Source organism: Mesocricetus auratus, unplaced genomic scaffold (genome assembly GCF_017639785.1).
Source record: "Mesocricetus auratus isolate SY011 unplaced genomic scaffold, BCM_Maur_2.0 Super-Scaffold_100676, whole genome shotgun sequence".
Taxonomy (NCBI): domain Eukaryota; kingdom Metazoa; phylum Chordata; class Mammalia; order Rodentia; family Cricetidae; genus Mesocricetus; species Mesocricetus auratus.
This window is the reverse complement of record NW_024429266.1, coordinates 12,153,842-12,172,738: the sequence shown is the minus strand read 5'-3', so window position 1 is coordinate 12,172,738 and position 18,897 is coordinate 12,153,842. Positions and strand designations below refer to the sequence as shown.

Below are 18,897 nucleotides of genomic sequence, written 5' to 3'. Positions count from 1 at the left end.
CGTATGATTTTAAGAGAACATGTGGGTATTCAGAACTGGGTCTCGTGTTCCTAACTAGTGAACCATGTCTCTAGCATCACCTACTCATTTTTCATGTGGCTGTCATTTTATGTGTGTCTGTCTGTCTGTCTGTCTGTCTGTCTGTCTGTCTGTATTTAAACGATGCTCTGTGCCTCCATGGAGAATTGTAGATACAAAGTTAAAAGAACAATGCAAAAGAGCCACAATTTTCATAGGAGAAAAACAACAGCTATTTTTGAAAGGAATCAGTTCCTTTTAAATTATGTGTTATACTGTACACTTCAGGAAAAATTTAAATTGTCTCTTAAAGTTCATTAAAGAAAAAGCTTTTCATACACAAATGAGGTTGATGACTACCAACTTATTAAAATTCCTTTATTTTTGCACTAATCAATTTTCACAAACCACTTCAAATAAAACTGCTAGAGTCAAAAGTTGGAGATTTGGTGCCGGGCGGTGGTGGCGCACGCCTTTAATCCCAGCACTCGGGAGGTGGAGGCAGGTGGATCTCTGTGAGTTCGAGGCCAGGCTGGATCGACAGCCTCAAAAACAATACAGAGAAACCCTGTCTCGTAAAACCAAAAAAAGTTGGAGATTTGTTTTTGACAAACTGCTTCTTAGGAATCCTAAGTATGCAAAGAATGTCCATTTCCCATACATTTTTGTCAAATTTGTTCCGTCTATTTTTGCCAATATGGTAAGGGAAAGGTGGAAGCCCACTGTTGCTGTAATTGCAAGCCTTGTCCCCACATCTAAGCTTTATATTACATTACCACACCATGTCCCCTTCACTGCTGCTGGGACTTAAGGGGAGCTTGCTGAACCAGAAAGGAATGGAGATGCTTAAAGGGATGAATATGGCCACTTTAGCTTGTCTAAAATATTTGTAACTGTGTGATCTCTTAGCATACTCTCAGGATCCATGTGTGGAAGGTCTCCTGCTCCCTTTAAAAAAGGAAGATTAAAGGAATCTATACTGAGTACCCACCTGCTTCAGTCTGTCATAGTCGAGTCCTTCTGTCTGGACTCCATTGGCACTGGGCTGTGATGAAGGTGTAGATTTGGGTCTGCACAAAAGAAATTTCCAAGACAGAGAAATTGTATTTATAACATCTAATAAGTCTGTAAGTAGCTGTAAATTTGCCACCCTGATGCCAAATTCAAATTCATTTCCTAAACACATTTTGCTAAAAAGTTAATTGCCAAAACTGTAGGACTGATTAGAACAGGAAGCAGAAAATGTCTTTTGCTTTTCTCAATTTAATCATCTATTTAAAAAAGTAGAAAAGGGTGACAATAGGGAGAAGCTCCTGTAAGGGAACAGGAGATGGCACTCCCCTGGACCAGGTAACACATGGCATGCTGACCATGGACACGACAAAGTGATGAGCTGAAATTTCCAAGGCCTGCATCATGCAGTCATGTTTGGTGTTTCTGAAACTTTATATTATGTATTAAATATCAAGCAAATGAATAAAGGGAAAGCTCTAATATTTTCAATATATTTTAACATAGGTCAGTTTGTAAGTTCTGAGACTCTGTAGGAAAAAATAATTTAGTAAGCCAAATTTGTCTATTTGCTTCCTTTATTAAGCATTTAAACAAAAATGCTGAAAAATGACTATTAGGTGAGAAGCACACTCCCACACCCAATTGGTGCTATCTTCCCAAAAAGTCCATAAATTTACTTAGTTTAGAAAAGGAAAAAAGAAAAATAAAAACTGGGAAATTCTAAGACAGAACCTATCAATTACAACTACACTTTCAAAACTTTAGCTTTTATTAAAATTTGTACACAGTAAAATAAATGTTATGGGTTAGGCATATTTCAAACGTAAGTTCCAATACAAAATAAATCAGCCATGGCTTCCTCTCCAATCCTGCAAATAAGAGAAACTCCTCGGAGGACACCTGGAGCTTCAGTAGTTCATGTCTTCATTTTCTGGTTTAGAACAGTAACCATTCTACATACCATTAGTGAATAACGATTTTCAATTTTGCAGAGTACCAGTGTTAATTATCTGAATGAAGACCCAACACATGTAACTTGCTATAAAGTTATATTTCATAATTCTTAAGATCTAACATTTCAAATCCAAAGGCATTATTGTTCATGGAGATAAAATACTTAATTTGCTTTAATATCAAAACATATTATTGCTTAAAAAGCTTATTATGAAACATAAACAAGAAACCCAATTTTAACTTATTGGGTATCTGCTTAAACAGTAGCTTCCAGAAACTTTATTTAGTAAAGTACTGAGGATTTATATAAAGAACTGCTTCTCCTCTCATGAAGAAGACACATCTTTCTTTGTTGAAGACCCTAGAGAATTCTAAAGACCCACAGCAAAATATCCAGTGTTCTGTGCATAGTCAGGTATAGGAAATATTCTTGAGGGTTGGCACACTACAATTTTATTCACCCAGGTCATTTAACTCTGCTTTCCAGAATTAAATACATTGATTAATCTGCCTTTCTCTCTCCCATTTAAGAAGGTCAATTAGTTATTTTTTTCCTAAGATATATAATGACTATTTCTTAAATTCCAACAAACAGGTACAATCTGCTACTTAGCTGAGAAATATGCTATACTACATAAACATATCTGCATTTGTTAAGTAATTTAAAATGTTAATAAACAACTGTGCAAACATGCAACTTTAAAAAAATTTAATTCATGCTAACATGCAATCATCCACCACCACCACCACCACCACCACCATCACCACCACCACCACCACCACCACCACGAGAATTAACTCAAGGGGGAGAACTTTTCATACTGAAGGAAAGGAGTAATCACCACTTTTTAAAAAAGGAACATTAACCTGGTACTAAGTATGGAAGTAGTAGGTGACTTAGAGGATTTTGTTTTCAGGCACTGTTTTTCTCTGTGTTCTAGTAGATTTTCTTAAAAAACTTTTTGTTCTGAACATTTAGCCTACTTCAAAGAAACAAATAAAAAGGTTGGACTGTAATATGAATGTTCATGAAAAACTGGTTAACAAAATAAATCTTCCAAATATTTTGATTGCCAGGGGCATAAAAGTAATTTTAGCAAGTAAAAATGAGTAGAGCCCAATTACAGAACTACTTACTGACAAAGATATCCTCTCTATCCATTCCTTAATTCATGTGTTCAGTAGACCTGATGTACATTTTTAAAAAAATGGATGTATGTAACATTGATATATTTATTTTCTGTTTTGTTTTGAGACAGGGTCTCTCGATAGAGCCTGGACATCCTGAAACTATTATCGGTGGTTCTCAACCTTCCTAATGCTGTGACCCTTTAATAGAGTTCCTAATGTTGCAGTAATTCTCAGCCATAAAATTAATTTCACTGCTTCTTAATAACTGTAGTTTTGCTTCTATCATGAATCGTAATGTAAATATATGATATACAAGACATCTGATGTTTGACACCTGTGGAAGGAAGTTTTGAACCCCAGAGGGGTCATGAACAACCAGTTGAGAAACATTGCTCAGGCTGGTCCAGAGAACCTCCTGCCTTTGCCTCCAGGGTGCCAGGATTAAAGGTATGTGTAAAGGTAGCACATACTGAATGTTTTCTTTTCCTCTGTTTTCAAGACAGGGTTTCTCTGTATAACAGTCCTAATTGTCCTGGAAGTTGCTTTGTAGACCAGGCTGGCCTCGAACTCAGAGACTTACCCGCCTCTGCCTCCCAAGTGCTGGGATTAAAGGCATGCACTATCATGCCCGGTTATTAATGTATTTCTAATAAAATGCACATACTTCAGTTGTTTATATACTCGTTAATTTATCTGAGAGAAGGTCTCACTATATAGTCCAGGATACCCGTAATTCATAGCTCTGCCTCAGTATCCCGAGTGCCAAGATGACAGGCATATTAATACCATGCCCTTCTTTATATCTGTTGCTTTTAAATTATGGGTTTATTATTATTAACTGGTAACAAACCATCTGAGGGTTTATTAGATGTTTAAATACACATTTTTCTTTAATTTTAGAATGTTACCTAGACCTACTTATAAAATTACTATACTGCAATATTTAATTTTCTATTCTATCAAATTAATTCTACAAATTGGTAAGAAGCATTTACAGACTTTTTAAAGCTGTTAGCTTTTTTCAATCAAGAGAGAAACAGATGATTGCCACTGCCCCTCCCTTTGGGAGGTGGAGATGCTAGGGCTGAAGACTGAACCCTTACTTGTGCACAGGACATTATTACTGACATGTATGTTTAATATTCTGAGGTTTGGAGTTTTGGGGGTTTTTTGTTTGCTTTTTTTTTATTAAAAAAATCTTAGGGCTCATCTAGAAACAATATGCTCAGGATGCTAGGTACCAAATGGTTAGACACTCACTCAGTACATGGAGGGAGCAGCTTCATCTCTAGCTACAATACTGTCTGTGTCCTAGCAAAAGCAGCACAGGACCACGATTCCATTCTTTAAAAGCCTTGTCACGGAATCATGAAGAAAACAGCTTTAAAGGAAAATGCTAAAGCGACCAACACTGTAAGATGATCCAACTTTGCATTCTAGCACTTCTGATGTTTATCATTTGTATTTATCTGACACTCCAACCATCAAGCATTAGCAGTTCAAACTACAGTTAAAATAAGAAACCTCAATCTTCCCAAAGTCTCCCTTGTGGTGATTACCAATCCAGGTAGAAAAAGCTCAGCCCTACCCTGGACATGTTATTGAAAAGTCTGAAATCACAAAGTCACAGCAGGATGATACCTGTGTAATGAATCATAGGACCTGTTGTCAAAAACAATCTGATTTTTCCTTGGAGAATCCCGTCTATGAAGGGGAAAAACCATTTAAAGGGTATACAGTAGAACTTCAAAAGATAATTCCCACGATGCTACTGATTTACAGGCTTTTAGTTATAGCAAGCAAAACAAAACTAAAAGGTGCTAATTATCCTTAAAATATTTATTTTTACCCAATTTAAAAGGGTATTTTGATACCATTTACATGACACAATGGCTGCTTTTGTTGGTTGTAGCTACTTACTGACCAAGGATCAAAACCCAACTAAAGATATCCCTATTCAGTGAATATCAAAGCAATAGGCTATAAAAAAAAAAATCTGTAGCTGGATGTATACAAAACTAACTATATACAGGTACATAAAGAACATGTTCTCCCATACAACCAGTAGACTTTTAATGAAAACCGAAGGAACACTGTAGTTATTAGATATCATTCATTGATGTATTTTTACTACATCACTCCTGCCTACAGTTAACTCACAGAACTAAATGAGTACTGTTTATGGACACTATCTTTCCTTTCTTTGTTTTTGGAGACAGGATTTCAGGTAGACCAGGCTGGCCTCAAATTTAGAAAGTAGATGAGGATGACCCTGACCTTCTTTCTGTCTCACCCACAACCCCTGTACTCAGTACAGGGATTATAGACATATGCTACCATGTCCAGTTCATGCAGTGCTGAACACAGAGCTTAAGCTTTTGTGCATATTAGGTAAGCATTCTGAAAACTGAGCTACACCCATAACCTGAGTATCCACCCCCCTACCCCACCCCACCATGTGTGTGTGTATGTGTGTGTGTGCACGCATGCGTGCGTGCGTGCGGTTGGCCTCAATCTCAGAGATCTGCTTGCCTCTGCCTTGTGAACTTTGGGATTAAAAAGTGTGCCTCCCACACCCAAATTATCTATTTTTTGAATTACATTCAAATGGGTGTTTTGCCTACATGTACATTCAGTGCCTTCACAAGCCAGAAAACAACCCTGAATCCCCAGGAATTGAAATTACAGATAGTTGTTAGTTATCATCACATAGGCGCTAGGACTTGAACCTGGGTCTGCTAGAGCAACCACTAAGGCACCTGCCCAGCCCAGTTTTGACTGCTACAGTAAATTTGTACTTTACTTTTGTTCTTTTACATTCTTTACAATCTTTAGCTGAATTTCAATATAAAACAAAGGTTTCTTCTAAAATTTTATTTTGAAAACTATGTAGACAGACTAGTTGGGGCACTACTGGTCAATGCTGTTTCAGATTTTCCTTACTGTTCAATGTTTAATTAATGTGGGGTAGTAATTCTATTTTGGTTATGTTGGAGATGTCCTGGGTTCTTTGGGAGATTGTCAAAGTATTTAGGTTAAAACACCATATACTTGCAAGTTTCTTTAAACTGTTAAGAGAAAAAATATTGATGCAAAGATGTAAGACATGTGACTATTTGGGTGATAGTTGCATTTTAACATTTGCTGCACCTTAAAAAAAAAACAAACAAGTTAAAAGGGATGGCGCTATCCTAAAGTATCTATACATCTGATTAAGAAATGGGCCAGCAGAACTTATCAGATAATCAGGAGTAGCAAAAATAGGAATTCAGTGGTTTTGCAGTACAAGGGTCATAGGTGCTTTTATGTTTTCCTTTGTACAACTAAATATTTTCTAAGATAAAAATGTATTAACTTCTTTTTAGATACATGTAATATAAAACTTAGAAAAAAATCAATACCTGGAGATGATAGGTGACTTACTGCCATTCATCGTGTTTGTTCTTTCCCAGGGTTTTCTGGTTGGTTCTTCAAAAACAAGAAACAAGTGTTATTAAACAAACACCTCAGGGCCTTCCAGAATTGTTGCAAAACAAGACATGAAAGAACTATCATTCTATGTACACAGCAGTAATACATATACAACATTTAAATTTTGAACAGTAAGGACTCTAACTTGTATGATTTCAGGAGGTAGAGGCAGGAAGAGCTGAGTCTGAGGCTAGCCTGGTATTCACAGTGAGTTCCAAGTAGCCAAGACTACATAGTGACATCTTGCCTTAAAAATCAAATAGAAATAAAAAGAAAAAAGTGAGAAAAAAATGAATAAGTTTCCTTAAAACCCCTTCCATTATAAAATCTAAACAATCCAAATGATAGTGATAATAAGCATGATAAAGAGGATGCTTTGTAGGGAGGGCGGGAGTAAGAGTGGAGGGAGAGGGAGCTGGGATTGACATGTGAAACAAGCTTGTTTCTAACTTAAATAAAAAAGAGAGAAGGGGAAAAAAAAGAGGATGCCTTAACTAATTAGCATAGTTTACATTAGAATCCAATAAATTCGAATATACTAAACCTTTTGTTCAACAGTAAATAAAAAGTACAATCTGTGGTGTGTTTCTATTCATTCAACATTTCACATAAATAAAAAACAGCTCTCTGGGGGAAAAAAACAGTTCCAAATAAATTTCAGAATCAGTCAGTTCTAGGGACATAGGAGACAATGTATAGACACAGGCTTAGAATTGTGATTTTTTTTTCTTTTTTCCTTTTTTTGGTTTTTCGAGACAGGATTTCTATGTATTGCTTTGGAGGCTGTCTTGGAACTCACTCTGTAGACCAGGCTGGCCTCGAACTCACAGAGATCCGCCTGCCTCTGCCTTCTGAATGCTGGGATTAAAGGCATGCACCACCAATGGCAGGCGAATTGTGATTTTTCTAATTTGGTCGACTCATTGATGCTGTGTCATTGATCTGATGAGATGAATTAATAAAAATCAAAAGTATACTGTCACAGAGGGAAAGTGTGAGTCACGCTCAAATCAAGTCTGTCTATGATTCACGCTCACACTGTAGTTTTATATGAGAAATTGTTTCATGTTCTAATATCGTCCCTCGAGCGGCTTCTGCACATCTTCACTCAGGAGGAAGCTTTATAGCTCTTCAAACTGTAAACTTCCTTGAATTCCAGCTTTGGGCTCGGAATTGCTTTTACCAAGGTATCTAGGGAGGACCTTAAATTGCCACTGACCTTCCTTCCTGTACTTCATCATCATTTAATTCTTCCTTTTCTATGGGAATAGCTAAGGCACTCTGTCAGTGACACAGAGCTAGTAAGGGAACACCAAAAACCCAGAATGGAGCCAAGATGGATGGAATAGGAACTACATTGCACACACTCACCCAAGTCATAGAGGATGGAAGACACACCAGGGAGGGAGGGGAGACCCACTGGGACTCGGTTACCAAAGACGCAGGTGGAAGCAGCAACTAAAAACTTGGTAGGTGCGGTACAAACACTACCCTAACAGATGAGCGTGGCTCTTTCTCAATAGGAGAAGCCCTATTAATCTCTTTCTGTTCATCTGCTTTGTTTTTTGTTCACGGAGATACAGTCTCACACTGTAGTTCAAGGTAACCTGAGACTATATACATAGTCCAGGCTGGTCTCAAACTTGTGGCAATTCTCCTGCCTCAGTCTGCCAAATGCTCGTAGTACAGGTAGAAGTTATCATGCTTAGTTACCGTTATCCTGTTAATCTTTTGTTTTTGTTTTTTCAAGACATGGTTTCTGTGTGCTAAGTCCTGGCCATCCTGGACTATAGGATAACTATCCTGAAGACCAGGCTGGCCTCAAATTCAGAGATCTGCCTGCCTCTGCCTCCCAAGTTAAATGCTGGGATTAAAGGTGTGCACCGCCGCTGCCGCCACCACCACCACCAGCAGCAGCAGCTATCTTCTGGTTGTGAGGATGGGCTGTTGAGTTCTGTGGAAGCAGAAGGGCTAGAGCATCTCTTTTCCAAGCAGCAGGTGGGCTTCAAGACAAGGCAGAGGTTTGGCCCCTTGCTGGCAGTCTTTGAAGATTGCACTAGTTCCAGCAGATTCGTTTCCCTAACTCAGCTCCCCCAGCTTTGACAAGCTGACAAAGGCCAGTTCAAAGTGCTCTCAAAGAGTTCCAGCTGACTTACATGTCAACGCAAATATTTGCAAGATAAAGCCTAATCAACTTACTACCTATCTTTTCCTAACAGTTTTTTTAACATTTGTTTCAAACACTTTCCTAAATATCCTCAAAACTAAGCTCTAGACAGATAAGTCAACTTGTCATTTCCTAGTTTCTTCTTACTCAACTTTATTGAACACCATAGCTCTGTTCATAACATATTAATATCCTAGTTTCAGTTGAGCTAAACACTCTACAATGCAATGTAACACCATTTGCTCCAAAGACAGCACGGGTAATTCGATACGACATTCCCTCTCTGACGGGCGTATTTAGTCTTATGGGTTTTTGTGCTTAAGAGTTTTTAATCTGTTACTCATTTTTGGCTCATTAAGTGTTTTAAATCATTTTTTTTTCAAGACAGGGTTTCTCTGTGTCATACTGGCTGTCTTGGAACTCAATTTGTAGACCAGGCTGGCCTCAAACTCACAGAGATATGCCTGCCTCTGCCTCCAGAGTGCTGGGATGAAAGGTGTACAGCACCATTGCCTGGCTACAACTTTAAGAACTGAATGAAACAAATGAAAAAGAAGCTCTAAACCTTTCTAAACGAATTCCCGATATCATGTATGTTGGTTACAAACAACTGAATTTTTTATGACGATAATGCACCAAGTCCCATTTAGAAAAAACAAGGTGGACAAAAGAAAACTAATTCATGGAGTTGATGCTAATGACTCCAAGTCTATTTAACAACCAACTTCAAAAAATTTTTTTCCAAGTGGGAAAATGACTGAAAATGAAAACCTACTACTGCCATTTTCCTAATTTCTAACTATATACTAAATGGTGCCTTTATATTAACAGATAAACATAGCTATCACCTTTTCTCCCAGCAGATGGAGATTACTACAAGGATCTACAACTGTGCAGAGTACGTGACTGACTTGTGTGGTGCCAAGCCCAGCCCATCTGCTATGTAACTCCTGTATCTGAAGTTCTCGAGAATCACAGATCAGAGGGTGGAAAGCTTCTAAGAGTCATAGGACAAGGCCTGATTCTGACAGCATCCCCTAGACATAGCAGGGCTGTACCCAGGACATCTGAGCCATATGGTTGCTTGAACAAGAGCAGCACAGTGACAACACCAGCTGACACACCAACACCGACAGGGCAAATTCCATGTGGTCCAATCACTAAACAAAGAGCTACAAGTAGTCAATGGCTACACAGAAAGGGAGAGTTTGTTTCCCCAACTGAGAATATTTAAAGATGTACTATAATGCTACCTAGTATGTGCATTTCATTTCTTCTTTTGGGAACTGCTTAAAATAGTTCACTGTAATAAATAACCTCAAGTCAGTAACACAAAGAAAACACACACACACACACACACACACACAATGGTATTTGCCAAGTCAGCACGAGCAAAAATGTTGGCTATAACAGGTCACACAACCAGGAAGAAAAGCATTGATTTCTCAGAAAAAAGTCACTGCCTTCAAATGTACATTTGGTGAGCAAGCAGTCACTTGGTCCCAACACAGGAAAGAGACCTTTTAATTGGACAGTATTAGCATTTAGGGAGCTTTTTCCTGAACTTACCAGGTGTACTTGTTGAAGAGGCCTTAGAAGTTATAGGCTCTGAATCTTCCTAAATACACAGACAGAGTCAATTAACAACATATCACCATAAGTACTGCCAAGATTTACAATCTTCCCTCCCCCGTTCTTTCTGTCATCTCTCTTGTTTTCTTCACATTCTGGTTCACACTGCTTCTATCTCTGCCTTTCAGTCTTCTCCCTACTGTCTTCACAAAGCTCCTCTTTTGCTAAGTTCTGAGAACCTGTACTAGCCAATGCCAGCCACCTGAGGGGAGATGGACTTGAGAAATGCCATGAAAGGAGGCCAGATGGCACAGGGAAAAGAGGTGTGGCTGGGTTGAAGGCAACAGACAGAACATGTGGGGGAAGTTCACCCAGCTGAAATGTGGGGTAGGACACGAAGGGCACACTCCTAAGGGACACAGCTAACATACAAAGGGCTCCTAAGGTGATATACAAACTGTTGATTTAATAATTCTTTATAACACAAAGAAACTGAGAAGCCTAACATATTAGAAAACTTGTTAAGACTCCATTCACTCATTTAAAGGTGGGTGTAAGGGGATGGAGAGATGGCTCAGAGGTTAAGAGCACTGGCTGCTCTTGCAGAGGTTCTGAGTTCAATCTCTAGCAACCTCATGGTGGCTCACAACCATCTGTAATGAGATCTGGTGTACAAGCATACATGCAGGCAAAACACTATACAAAATAAATAAATAAATAAATCTTTAAAAAAAAAAAAGGTGGTGTAAGAACAGAACCAGCTTTATAGGTTAGTTCTTTAGTATTTTCCCTAAAACTCCCCGATTCAACTCAATTTGCCAAAAATGAGACTATGATTTCATACCTAACACTCAAGCCATTTCTAATACTTGTGTAGGTAGAAATGAAATAAGCAGACAAGCTCTAATGAATTGAGTTCAGATTAAGTAATCTTTACATGTATTTTTTTTTAATAAACTGGGCTTGAATTTTACAGCATAAGGTACAGAGATTTTATATTCACTTACACTTCTGTCTTCTTTTTGTTCTACTTCTATTGTTGAACCTTTTTCAGCAATTCTTCTCCTGGAAAGGCAAATTGATTTAAAAGTTTTTATATCACGTACCTATCTTTGTTTGTCTCCTTGCCTGTCTGTCTACTTTTGTTCTAAGAGTGAAGAGGACAAAACTGTCAAAGTGTTCTTGACTCTGGTCATACCCACTACAGTAAAATCTCTCACCTCCTGGCCAGCAGGGCACTCATTTCTTCCATTAAGCCACTACCTCCTAGAGGAAGGGGTCCATTCCCACGACCAGCATCTGTTTTGGATGAGGCCAAGTTCACACCCACAGTACTCCCTCCACTTGGGAAAGAGCCATCCTCCACCTTAATGAGAACACACACATAATAATTTCCTATGTAGACAATAATGTCTACTAACATTCAAATCAGAGGAACTCATCATTACTGATTTCAAAAGGTACTTTTTTTAAATTGAAGAACCAACAGAGTGAATAACATTGATTTCATGTATCAATGGGAATTCTATCAAAGTGAAAATAAAGGGGGGGGAACAGTATTGACTTTCCATATGATACACTGAGAAAGATATAATCCTGATGGTATTTTCTTTTCCCTCATCCCAAATACATAATCTGAATTCAATACTGAGGGAGAAATGTGATAAACCAAACTCAAAGACAATTTTTAAAAATAACTGTTTTTTTAAAAAGGTAATAAAGATCGAAGATCTGTCACAGATTAAAATAAGAGAAACTGGAATTAAATTTAACAAATGATCTTGAACTAGAAAAAAATATGCCATAAAAATCATTAGCTACCCCCACTCCAAGTCTATACTGAGATAGAAAAATAAGAGCATGGTGTTTTTTACTTACTCTCAAATCATTTAGATTACAGTGTGAGGTAAAGGAGACATACACAGAGAAAACAAGAGGCAAATAGTGGTCACGTGTTAACTGGCAAATCTAGAGACGGTGGGGTCCCAGAAACGCTGCACTACCCTTACATAAATTTAAAATTATGTTGTTTTAAATCAATAGCATTAATTGCAGGGTTCATAACACCATAATGCAATAATTTCACTATTTTAGACATTTAGAAACAGTAAGACACACATTTAAAAGTTATGGAATTTGGCAATTTACCCGAGACACTTTCCTAAGTTTTGCTCCCGCAATTGCAGCTGCAAGTCCAGTTAAAGGGCGATTGTCTTCGGACATGGATCCAGAGAAAAATCCAGACGCAGGGAGGGGTGGGGCAGGAGGTGGAGGAGGTGGGGGAGGAACCTGGTTAGGAAGAGGGGGTGGGGGAGGCGGTGGAGGAGGCCCAGTGGATGGCAGTGGAGGTGGTGGAGGAGGTCCAGGGGGAGGAGGGAGTGCTGAGGAGAGGGTAGGGCCTGGTGGGAGGGGTGGGGGTGGTGGAGGTGCAGGTGGTCCCAAGACAAGGCCTGAGAGGAAGGAAAGTTAAGACAGCCATCAACAACAGAGCTAAACCATTGTATCTTCAGGGGCAGATTATAGAATGACACTCTAAGGTGACTCAGACACTGCACATAAGAGATTAATTTATCATAATGTTTAAACTCTAGACTAGTTTTTAACAAAAGATACTAGACGTGAAAGGCAAAGTGTATATACAAACTATCTAATACTTGACCTTTAGTAACAGAATCAATGAAACCCTCCCCAAGTGCCTGAGATAACAGCCCACGATAATCCATGTAAAACCTTAGCTGCTGAGATGGTATACTTCCCTATGATGACAAAAAAGGTGTTTGTTCACAGACAGACAAGATGGAAACTGTAGAGAAGTGGATCTGGGTTTTAGTATCTTAAAGTGATTCTACATGTAAATTCAACACATAGCCTAAATTGAGAATCACAGAAGAAATAAAAACGAATTAACTATGAGGCAAAAATCTCAAAATAACTGGGAAATAATTAAGAATTTAAATAGAGAGGTGTTTTTAGCCCTCAATGTAGGGAATATAAGAAGTATTCAAATCTTGTAAAAAAATCATGAAGAGTAAAGAATTTACTTGGTATCAAATAAATTGATTGAGTATTTACTTAAGGCTTAAAAGGGCTAATTTTTGTTTTTGTAAAGACAGGATTGAGTTTGTACACTGGGTAGTAGCTGTCACTTCTGAAGCTTGAGCAGGCATACAGGAAAATGAGGGGCTGAAGCTGAGCTGCTCCACCCTGCAGATTGAACTCTGAGCTAGTCGACTGTGTCAGGCTGCCTGTGCCTCTTGATCAGATGTCAATCACAGATCTCCAATTATACACATTTTACTCTGATTCACCTTTTAGAAAAATCTGGTATCATCAAAAAGTTAGTTTTTGGCAAGGTTATGTTGAAATCTAAATTATAATAGTGTTCGTACAAGCATGAATTTGTTTTCAGCATTCCTACTAAATCGTATACTTATAAACAACAACAAAAAGCAGGGTCACCATGTGTTTTCTTACAGAACCAGGTTATTTTTATGAATATTCTCCACACTGCTGTCCAGAGGCCACCCACCCTAGAAGTCTAATACGCTCAATATTGGAGGCTAAGCATACAAGGGATCTGTCTGAGAGAAGTGCCCTGGGTAAACTCTGGGGTGACTTTTATTGAACAGCTCTCCAAGTCTCCAGGGCTGTATTTAGATCTCATATTTACTGCATGGAGCATGAACTGGTCAAGTTCCTGGGGAAGCTCAAAATAAATGTATTACTATAGGGGGTCCCTAAATATTAGAAAGTATCTTCTACAATTCTTACTGCAATTCATCCAAAAACCTAAGTTTAACATGGATATCTCCTGTATTAAATTGCTATGTATACAATTAGGGCCTCAGGATAAAAAGAAAGAAAGAAACCTTCAAATTTTTAAGATAAAATAAAGAACAACCCAGGGAGCACTGTGGCATAGAGATGCTCAGTTATCAAGACCCCTGATCCACTGTTCTAGGCAGTCACTGTCGCTACACACTGCTCTGAAGTGACTCTGCAGCGGGAATGAAGCCTTACCCTGTGGGGTTGGCGTCTCGGCGGGCTGAGAGGCTGCCTGCAAGCCTGGCTCGGAAGCAGAGGAGTCTCCCAGCTCAGGATTTAGAGGGGTCTCCACAGAGGCAGGGGCAGCTGCAGAGGGAGAAGGGAGAACACTGGGCTTGGATGAGGGAGTTGAGGCAAGAGGGGTGCCTGGAGGAGGAGAAGCCTGTGATCCACAGTGTGAGAGTGAGGCGAGGGGAGGCAGCGGCGGCGGTGGTGGTGGCGGTGGTGGCGGCGGCGGCGGAGGCGGCGGCGCTGCTGGCCCTGAGGTAGGCGGTGGAGACACTGGGTATGTTACAGAGTCCAGCAGCCCATTGGGTGCTGTTGGTGACGGAGGCATTTGGGGCACAGGAGAGGAGACACAAACCGGGAGGACTGGCCTTGGGCCAGTAGCTTTGCCAGGGGGGCTACTAATCATTATCGGAGGAGACGGAGGGAGGGGCGAGAAATTGGAAGTAGACCAGGCACAGGACTTCGCAGCTGGAGGCTGAGAAGAGGGTGTGTTCACAGGAGAAGAAGGTCGAGAGTTTTTGTTCAGAGGACGAGGAACTGTAGCGTAATGGGGAAGAACAGGGTGGAAGGCTGAACCTAGAGATGTTGCAAAACGTGTCGCTGAGTGTCGCAGTGGTGGTGTAGGGGGTGTGGAAGTAGGTGGCAAAGCAGTCACTACAGCGTACTCGGGAGTGGCATCTGACACTGGAGCTGAGATGACTTTAGCATATGATGGAGGAGGTGCCGGAGGAGGCTGGCAACTGGCATACTCAGGAAGTGGAGCGCTATACAGGGAGCTGTCTGAAGATGGAGCTGGACATAAGGTGGGAAGCAGCGGCAAAGACAGGGTAAAAAAGGAGAGAGAGAAAGGGAGCTGGTGAAGCCACAGACCAGCAATAGACAAAATGCATAAACGCAGACTACAGCTAGTACCAGAGAATTAGCAAATAACTCCTTCCACTGGAGACAGTTTAACGTGTAAGCATGTTGAAACCCGAAACAGGATGGAATAAGTCCTTTTAAATATCAAGATTAATACTCTGTCCTTCACAGGAAAAGGATAGTAATAGACTTAACGTTTCTTAGTCCACTAAAACAGCATCAAAATAATTACAAACAGCAGAATAAGCTGAGCTGTTTCAAACCTGGCAAAATGTTTACTACAAAGGGAAAGAATAGCCAGCTCTGCTTATTTGTGGACATTTCTATCTTCTCAGCTGTAACTCCAGACAATCAGGTAATTAAAAACAATAAATTAACTTAACCAACTAGCCAATGCTGCACCCACACTGTAGCTCAAAAAGATTAAAAATTCTTCGGTAAATACTAAACACCTTAGACTTTACCATACCACAAACCTCTATGACACTTGATAAAGTCCATCAGATTGTTATTTTTCACAATACCAGAAAATGTTTAAATAACCAGTTAATTTTAGGAGAGAATATTTCCATCTACTTTAATTTTTCCTTCAGAAACATAGCTACAACCAAGCTAACTTCTTGCTGCATGTAGTACAATGCATATAGTATGTGATCGTTTGAAACAACTGCACAAGGGAAATATCTTCCTAGATCATTATAAAAAAATCTTTGCAGAAAAACGCAATCACACTTTATAGTTGAGTTTCAGGGCGGCAAGAAGAATTAAAATGACAGAATAAAAATCCCCAAGAGCTTCCTTTTAGTTTCTAAGCAATAAAAGAAACAGCAAAGCAGTAATTGCTGAGTATTTATCCTAACTCCAAAGGGTACTGCTTATTCCCAAGCCTTGCACATGTGAAATACCACAGCTCGCGATTGCACGGAGCCCAGCTCAGATGCGGGAGGCTGTCTGCAGACTCTTACCAGCACTGGACACTCTGCGTTCTCGCTCCCACTCCACTTGCTCCCGCTCCAGCTCCAGCTGCTCCAGGCGCTCGCGGTCTTGCCTCTCCCTCTCCAGGCGCTCCAGCCTCTCCCTCTCCAGGCGCTCCATGTGCTCCCTTTCCTGCCGCTGGCGCTCCAGCTGCTCTAGTTCCAGGCGCTCCCTTTCTAGCCTCTCTCTCTCTAGTCGTTCTCTCTCCAACCTCTCTCTCTCCACTCTTTCTCTCTCCAGCCTTTCCCTCTCCAGCTCCTTCTGCCGCTGCTGTTCTTGCAGCTGCCTGAAATTAAAAATTGAATAAATGAAAATAGAACCTGTGGGCACTACTTCCACACAAAGGAAGGCTTCCTTACAGATGCCTCATATTTTATACAAATGAACTAACCTCTCAACAGCCACATGGGCTCAGTCAACACAATGTCTGAGAACAGAGAGTAGCAAATAAACCCCCCACTCTAATGATCAAGTCATTATATTAATTAATTGTATTAATCAGACAATGAAGTAATTTTCTTTTCTTAAAAATGTAACATTTTGGCCGGGTGTTGGTGGCCCACGCCTTTAATCCCAGCACTCGGAAGGCAGAGGCAGGTGGATCTCTGTGAATTCGAGGCCCGGCTGGACCGACAGCCTCCAAAACAATACAGAGAAACCCTGTCTAGCAAAACAAAACAAAACAAAACAAAACAAACAAACAAACAAACAAAAAAAACTAAAAAAAAGTAACATTTTAAGCGCACAGGTTACATTTCACAAAACACAATGATCATAGCTATAGCTAGATAAACATTTGCCGAACTGAAAATAAACCCAGTTAAGTAAGAAATAAACTATAGATCAGTGAAATTTTATGCCTATAGATAACTATAGTTAATTTTGGAATATACATCTAGACCCCCGTTTGGTTTTTTGTTTGTTTTGTTTTTCTAGACAGGGTTTCTCTGTGTAGTCCTGGCTGTTCTGGAATTTGCTCTGTAGACCAGGCTGGCCTAAACTCACTGAGATTCACCAGTCTCTGCCTCCCGAGAGTTGGGATTAAAGGTGTGCGCCCCCACCATCTGGCTGACCTTTTTATAACACACACACAAAATCTGCCTTTTCTCTGACACAACACACACTGGAAAGTTACCCTAACCCTTAGTCTGACATGAGCACATGAACAGCACTGCTCAGCTCGAAGGTTTAAGCAGTCTCTAGTGCAGGAAGTAATTAACCCTGGCATATAGGCAGAACACTAATAAACATAACAAACAAATCTTTAAAAAAAAACTAGACAAAAAGACATTGTTTTCAATAATGTGCTTATAATGAAGAAATTTAATTAGAGGTTAGGGATACGGCTCAGTGATTGAGTACTGGTTACTTCCCAGCACCTACATGGTACTTCACAATCATCTGGAACCCCAGTTCCAGGGGATCCAACACCCTATTGTGGCCTTCAGGCAAAACACCCACACACGGAAAAATAATTTTTTTAAAAAAGAAAAGTGACCACTGCTAATTTAAAAAAAAAATAGGTTTTAGGATGTTTACATTTTGTGCTTCTGTCTCTTCTCATTCATCTCAAAATAATATCACACATACACACACACACACGTTTACAACAAAGCAAGCATTAACTTAATCTTAACTTAGTCACTCATTTCCTATTTTAGCTGATTCTTGCGTCTTAACTTTAGATACCCGTTTTCTAATGGCAAAAACCTTCCACAAACACAACCAACCACACCCCATAAGAAAATAACATGGCTAAATCAATATTCAGAGTTATACTAACAATATATAAACACTGTCCACAGCTGAGCTATATGGTATTCTGACTGCAGTTCATCCCCGTTCTAACTGCTGGTCAAGGAAAAAGAAAAAGCTGCTAATACCTGTTTCTCTAAGCAACACAATGGTTGTAACACAGAGTAAGTAAATTTTGGTAGTCCTGACAGGAAAGATAGGTATGTATGTGATGAATCTGGAAGCAGTACTGACTAAAGATATTTATAACAGTCTGTAGCGTTAAGAGTGTCTACTAAGGAACAAGGCACAATGCCAGGGAATGCTTCCAAGTTTGCTGATAGATAACTCAAGTATGCAGATGATACATCTTCAAGAGGCTGATGTTTGAGAAAGTAATGAATACTGATGGCCTACTCACTGAAATGATGACTATGTATATGTAATTGAAGAAACAGTGGCTAGCACAAATTTCCTGACTTACAAATCCTTGGTGGCATGAGTAATTCTATCTCAATTGAACGACTTACAAATCTGATTATGTTTCAACCTATAAAGTGAGACATGCCCAAATCTCCAAAATTATAAACCTGCTTCCTTGGGATCATCACTACTAGCCTGCATACTGGAAATGCATGAAGCCCTTCTTCCTAGAGATCACACACATTGCTTTCTCTGCCTTTAGCAGCATCACTTCCAGATTATACCACAGCACAAAACTGTCTGAATTCCAAGCTGTGGGAAAATTCCAATGGGCTAGTTTTCTTTGAGTTAGATATACATTTTCAGTATTTTGAATGTTTCAGAGTAAACAATTACATACCTTTTCCAGAAATAAATATAAACAAGTACTATTATGGCCATGAAAGTATTTTAAACATATTGAATAAAAGAAATAGTTTTTCTTCTACCACTTAAGTATTTTTCTCCAAAACGGAATATCCCAA

At 39.4% G+C, this 18,897-nt stretch overlaps 1 protein-coding gene across 10 annotated transcripts in view; it reads right to left on the bottom strand.

Moving 5' to 3' along the window:
* Window positions 1-18,897, bottom strand: part of Enah (ENAH actin regulator) — a 108,163-nt gene that overhangs the window by 4,786 nt on the left and 84,480 nt on the right. For 4 of the 10 annotated variants that reach the window (XM_040739350.1, XM_040739349.1, XM_040739353.1 and 1 more), the window contains 9 exons: window positions 16,207-16,502; window positions 14,348-15,172; window positions 12,476-12,777; window positions 11,548-11,693; window positions 11,335-11,392; window positions 10,325-10,373; window positions 6,519-6,585; window positions 4,759-4,821; window positions 1,010-1,088 (listed from right to left, as the gene is read on the bottom strand). In XM_040739350.1, the coding sequence (XP_040595284.1) occupies window positions 1,010-1,088; window positions 4,759-4,821; window positions 6,519-6,585; window positions 10,325-10,373; window positions 11,335-11,392; window positions 11,548-11,693; window positions 12,476-12,777; window positions 14,348-15,172; window positions 16,207-16,502 (1,885 nt within the window). The remainder of the gene's footprint in view (window positions 1-1,009; window positions 1,089-4,758; window positions 4,822-6,518; window positions 6,586-10,324; window positions 10,374-11,334; window positions 11,393-11,547; window positions 11,694-12,475; window positions 12,778-14,347; window positions 15,173-16,206; window positions 16,503-18,897) is intronic. The other 6 variants (XM_040739354.1, XM_040739355.1, XM_040739356.1 and 3 more) reach the window with 4 other exon arrangements.